At 32.4% G+C, this 6,640-nt stretch overlaps 1 protein-coding gene across 1 annotated transcript in view; it reads right to left on the bottom strand.

Annotated features, from left to right (window-relative positions):
• Positions 1 to 5,006: 5,006 nt before the first annotated feature.
• RBM41 (RNA binding motif protein 41) overlaps positions 5,007 to 6,640 on the bottom strand; it is a 48,282-nt gene continuing 46,648 nt past the window's right edge. The window contains exon 7 of the mRNA XM_012644805.1: positions 5,007 to 5,569. Coding sequence (XP_012500259.1) covers positions 5,403 to 5,569 — 167 coding nt within the window. The 3' untranslated portion in view covers positions 5,007 to 5,402. The remainder of the gene's footprint in view (positions 5,570 to 6,640) is intronic.

Genomic DNA, 6,640 nt, shown 5'->3' on the forward strand with positions numbered 1-6,640 from the left:
TACAATAAACATACAGAAAATTTCCATTATGAAAACAAATCCCTTGTGCTACCCCTTTGTAGTCAAGGAGTATCCCACTTTAACCCCTGACATCCACTGATTTTTTTCCTCCATCCTTATTGTTTTGCTTTTCCAGAAAATCACATAAATGGAATCAAATGGTAAGTAGCCTTTTGAGTTTGGCTTCTTCTACTTAGCAAAATGCATTTAAGATTCATCCAAGTTGTTGCATGTATGTTTTATTACTTTTTATTGCTGAGTAGGATTCCGTTGTATGGATATACTACAGTTTCTTTATGCACCAGTTGAAGGATATACTCCATTTTATGTTCCTCTATTGTTAGTGGTTTGTAGGTCTAGTAAAGGGCAGAGGTGAGATTTCCCACCTAACAGGAAGCAGTTCCTTCTGAAAAGTCCAGCTTAGAAGTATGTCCCTGGGTAACATGTGCAAGAGGCTGTATCAGGATAATTTACTTCTTGTCCCTTAAACTATATTTAAAATTGCAGAGTTAATCCTAAGTAGGAAGTATATCGAAGGAATAGGAGTTTGTCCTGAGTATAGTCAGATTATATCCTCAGAGTAGTTCTGACAAATATTTTGGAAGCCATGCCATTGGCAGAGGATTTTTAAAAATTTTAATTTAAAAAATACTGAAAAAAGTAAAAATCACACCAAATCACACCACTTTAAAAAGTTTACAAAGTGAAAGTCCCTTTTCAGCATACTCAATCTCACCTCCAAAAGGTCTACCATTTGGTATGTATATTTCCTAGCTTTTTCCAAAATTTATTTAGAAATACCTATAAACACATATACCATACATATATGAATGTTTTTGCTTAAAAATGTATTCATACTATACATATTTCTGCATCTTTTTAAAACTTAATATAAAATCTTAGACATGAGTACAAGTCAGAATATATTCATAGATATACTCCACTATTTTGATGGCTGCACAGTATTCTACTAAATGGACATGCTGTAAGTTATTTACCCATTTTCCTAGTGATGGATATTTGGGTTATATCCAACTTCCTACTTTTGTGACAGTTTTATTGAAATATAATTCATATACCGTACTTCACTTATTTTTTGTACCATTTATGGTTTTTAGTATATTCAGAGTTGTGAAATCATCACAATTTTAGAACATTTTCATCAACCTCTAAAGAAACCCCATATACTTCAGCTATTACCCCCAGCCCTTCCCATTCTCCCTACCCTTTACCCCAGCCCTAAGCAATCACTAATGAATTTTCTGTCTATATATATTTGCCAATTCTGGACACTTCATATAAATGGAATCATATAATATGTAGTCTTTTGTGACTGGCTTCTTTCACTGAGCATTTTTTTTTCTTTTGAGACAGAGTCTTCCTCTGTTTGCCTGAGCTAGTAGCGGGGACTACAGGCATGCGCCAACATCCCTGGCTAATTTTTTCTATTTTTTGTAGAAACGGGGTCTTGCTGTGCTCAAGCTGGTCTCCAGCCCCTGGCCTCAAGCAATCCTCCTGCCTCGGCCTCCCAGAGTGCTAGGATTACAGGCATGAGCCACCACGCCTGGTGGCTCATTCTAAGCATATTCTAAGGGTTCTTCCATATTGTAGTATGTGTCAGTAGTGTTCACTGCTCTTCTACTTTTTGGAAGAGTTTGTGAAGAATTTGTATTAATTTTTCTTTAAAGGTTCAGTAGAATTCATCTAAGAAGCCATATGAAGCTGGGCTTTTCTTTATGGGTATTTTTTAAATTACTAATTTAGCCTATTTGTTATAGGTCTATTCAAATTTTGTATTTCTTTTCAAGTTGGTTTTGGTAGTGTCTTTCTAGGAATTTGTCCATTTCATCTATTTTATTTAATTTAATGACATACAATTGTTCATAACAGGCCTTTATAATCCTTTTTGTTTCTACAAGGTCAGTAGTAATGTTTCCTCCTTCATTTCTGATTCTAGTAATTTGAGTCTCCTTTTTTCTGTTCAATCTAGCAAAAGGTTTGTCAGTTTTGTTGCTGTTTTTATAGAACCAACTTTTGGGTTCATTGATTTTTCTTTATAATTTCTCTATATTCTCTTCATTTCTCATTTAGTCTTTTTTTATTTTCTTCTTTCTGCTTGCTGTAGGTGTTGTTTGCTCTTCTTTTGACAAGGTCTTTAGGTATAAAGTGAGGTTATTGTTATGATATTTCTTCTTTTTAAGTACAGGCATTTATACCTATAAATTTTCCTCTAACTATTGCTTTAGATGCATCCCATAAGTTTTGGTATATTGTGTCTTCATTTTCATTCATCTCAAAGGATTTTCTAATTTCACTTGTGATTTTTTTCTTTGACATATTAGTTATTTAAAAGTGTATCTAATTTCCACATATTTGTGAGTTTCCCAACTTTCTGTTATTGATTTCTAACTTCATTCCATGTGTCAGAGAACATGCTTTGCATGATTTCAGTCCACTTGTATTTATTAAGGCTTGTTTCGTGGTTTAGCTTATGGTCTCGCCTAAAGATGTTTCATATTCACTTGAGAACAATATATATTCTGATATTATTGGGTAGAATGTTCTATAGATATCTTTCAGGTCAATTTTGACTTACAGTATTGTTTGAGTCCCTGTTTCCTTATTTTCTGTCTAGTAGTTCTATTATTGGAAATGGGGTATTGAATATTACACCTCTTTTTATAGACTTGTATATTTCTCCTTTCCTTTATATCAGTGTTTGCTTCATGTATTTTGGGGCCTTGTTGTTAGATGCATACATATTTATAATTGTTACATCTTCCTTATGGATTGACACTTTTATCATTATAAAATATCACTCTTTATCTCTAGTAATTTTTTTTGTTTTAAAATCTTTTTTGTCTGATATTAGAATAGCCACTCTAGCTTTTTTATGGGTGCTGTTTGCATGATATATTTGTTTTCCAGCCTTCTACTTTCAATTTCTTTGTATTTAATATCTTCTAAAGTATGTCTCCAATAAATAGCATAATATAGCATTATATAGCATTATATATTGAATTATATATTGAATCTCATTTTTTTTCTAGTCTGACATTCTCCCTTTTGATTGACTTATTTAATTCATTCACATTTATTGTTATTATTGATATGGGAAAATTTATGAGTATCATTTTACTGTTTGTTTCCTATTTGTCTTAGGATTTTTTGTTTATTTCTCTATTCCTCCTTCTGTTTTCTTTTGCATTGAGTATTTTATTTCCTTAGTGGTTGCTCTAGGGCTTACCATATATACCTTAACTAAACTGAATAGGCTTATATCCAATGATATATAAAAACTTTATTCCTATATAAATTCATTCCTTCCCCCCCTTTTGCGGTATTATTATATATATTATCTCTATCTATGTTATAAACCCAACATATATTATAATTATTACTTAATAAAATTTTGTGTCTTTAAAAGAAGCAGAGAGAAAAAAGAAGAGCAAGTATATGTTTATAGATTTTTTTATGTTAACCTTATTTCCCATTTCTTACTCACTTCATTTGTTCCTGTGGATCTGAGTTACCATCTAGAGTACTTCTTTAGTATAATACAGCTTTGCTTCCACCCACCTCCTTTGTCCTGTTATTGACAAATATATTACATTTTATATGTTATAGGCCAAACAATGCATCTATATACATATTATTTTATACAATTGCTTTTTAAATTAGTTAAGAAAGAAAAATGCATAGATTGTCTTTGATAATTACATAATTATCTTTGCCTGTGCTCTTTCTATATGTGTTTAGATTCAAATTATTATCTGAGGTCACTTGCTTTCAGCCTGAAGAACTTCCTTTAGTATTTCCTGCAAGTTAGGTCTGTCAGCAACAAATTCTCTCAGTTTTTGATTATGTGGGAATGTTTCATTTCACCTTTATTTTTGAAAACTAGCTTTCTTTATGTATGATTCTTCGTTAACAGTTATTATCTTTGAGCACTCTGAATATGTTATCCTATTGCCACCACCACTGGTTCTGAAGAGAAGACAGCTGTAAATCGCATTGATAAGTGATAGTTTATTTTTATCATATTGCTGTCAAGATTTTCTCTTTGTATTTGGGTTTTGGCATTTATCTTATATGTCTATTTGTGGATTTCTTTTTGTTTATACTACTTGAGATTTGTTGAGCTTCTGGGATATGTAGGTTAATTTTTCTCCCCAAATTTCGGGTGTTTATAGCCATTATTTCTAGGACTATTTTTCTGCTCCTTTCTTTTCTCTTCTCTTTCTGGCACTCCTGTTACACATATGTTGGAGTGCTCAATGGTGTCTCAGAGGTCCTATACTCTGTTCGACTTTATTATTTAATTTTTCTGTTCCTCAGCCTGGATAATATCATATCAGTTAATCCTCACAACCCAATGAGGTAAGTAGATTAATCTCACTTTATAGATGAGAAAACTGAGGCTAAGATTAAGTGACTTGCCAAGGTCATGGAGTGCTAAATGTGGTTGTGAGGTTCAAATATAGGTCTCACTCCAAAGTTTGTACCATTTCCTCTATACTATGTTGTCTTTTTATTCTCCAGTAACCATAAACAAACAACTGGGGAATTTGAGACTGGCTTCCTCTCTTCTAGAGAACTCTTTCTTCTCTTCTATCTTCTCTTCTGTCAAACTCTTTTTGATACTCTTTGCTAGTATGTTCCTCTCATAAAATTCATATGTGTAGTATTTAACATATATTAAAAACTTATTCAATGTTTATTGCTTTGAACTCAATGACTACTCAATGGTAGCTAGCTAAACAGTCAGGAGAACACCAATATTTTGATCTCAAGTATTTCATTAGAAAAATATATAGCTTTTTGAAGGCTCTGAAAACTTAGTGGGGAAGCATTCATTAAGTATGTTGACTGACTTATGAAACTACCTAGTGTTACTGATGATAATTCTGACTTAACAGCATATGTTGATGCTTAAGCCTGGGGTCCTGCTTTTTTATTTATTTGGTGGATAAAATTAGGGACAAGTGGGATCTAGTGAATAAATATTTCAACATGTATTTAGTTTTTTGGGTGTGAATATAGGAGGCAGTCTTGGAAAGAATGTTATCTCTAGGGACAAATATTGAAGACCCCAGCAAAATTATAAAGATTTTGAAAAATCCCTAGTAATAATTTTTTATAATTTTATCCTGAGAAAACAATACTTTTTGTACACTACTCTTTGTACTTAGTATATTATCTGTCCTACATAGTTTTTGATTATAGAAATTGTTTTCTACCAATTATCTCCAAAAGCTAAAGGGGATTGTCCCAATTACTTTTTTTCTCTCTCAGTTAGTTTCTCCTCTTCAACTCCAAATAAATTGCTGTCTGTACACAAATCCTAGATCCAGGATTCAGATGCAAGAAAGACCACTGAGGACCCACAATCTATATATATTCTAGCTACCACTGATTTCTGTAGTACCATCTGTAGCACATGGTATGAGAGAAGCAGCTTGGAGATCTGACCGTTGCTTTTTGTTCTTTCCAAACTCTATCACCAATATTTTCCCACGTAGTTTATATCCATTTACTAGATGCAATGCTTGGCATGCTATCTCCTTATCTAAAAGAGAATGAAAAAATATCAGTTTACATAGGGCTTAATAATTAAATTCTATTCCAAGTCTAGTTTAGGTTATTTTTGCCTTAGAGTTAAACATAAGTTATAAGGCCATATGGTTATTTGATTTTATAATCTTTTCTATACTTTCCAATATGTATAATTTAGCAAGATTTAGCTAAAAATTTAGCAAGATTTAGCTAAAAATAATCACAAAAAAACTCAAAATGGATGTTTGAGGGTGGCTCCTAATTCGAAGACATAGGTAAAGAAACAAGGATATAAACTGTATTCTAAGGAAGTCTAAGCTATTACTAATTATACACAAGCCTCTATCTTAGATAACGATTATAGGTATCATGAGAACCAGATCATTTTAAAAATGGGTAACACAATGAAAGAAGTTCTTTTATTTTCTTTTGCCCTATGCCTTGAGGACAATAGAAAGAAGTTATTTTTTTCTTTGCTACTTTTTCTTTCAGTGGGAGAGTGGTTCTGAAAGCCCCTATTGGGATAAATAAGTTTAAGAACTCTAGTAGGCATATGGAAGCTTGAGGTATGAAATGTATAGCGTACAGCAGGAGTATTTACCTTATGGGTCTCAGTGCCTGGACGTAGGAAACAAGGAGGGGGTGGATTATGGCCAGAATGGTGTGGAATCATAAGTAAACAATGTCTTTAGACCGAATCAATTTTTGTTTCACATGTATGTACTATAAATTTTCAAAAGTGTATAGCTGCTGTTTTGACTAGTAAAACAGCTATACATTTAAAAGTACTTAGTTTATAAGGCTTTTTATTATGTATTTTTTTAATTAATGGATATTACGTGGGGGGTCCACTAAATATTTACATTTAAAAGGGGTTCTACCAAAATAAATAAATGGGACCCGATCAAATTAAAAAGCTTCTGCACAGCCAAAGAAACTGTCACAAGAGCAAACAGACAACATACAGAATGAGAGAAAATTTTTGCATGCTACAAATCCGATAAAGGGCTGATAACCAGAATCTACTTAGAACTCGGGAAAATCAACAAGAAAAAATCAAACGACCCTATTAAAAAATGGGCAA

The sequence above is a fragment of the Propithecus coquereli genome, unplaced genomic scaffold, assembly GCF_000956105.1.
Source record: "Propithecus coquereli isolate 6110/MARCELLA unplaced genomic scaffold, Pcoq_1.0 Scaffold104, whole genome shotgun sequence".
Lineage (NCBI taxonomy): Eukaryota > Metazoa > Chordata > Mammalia > Primates > Indriidae > Propithecus > Propithecus coquereli.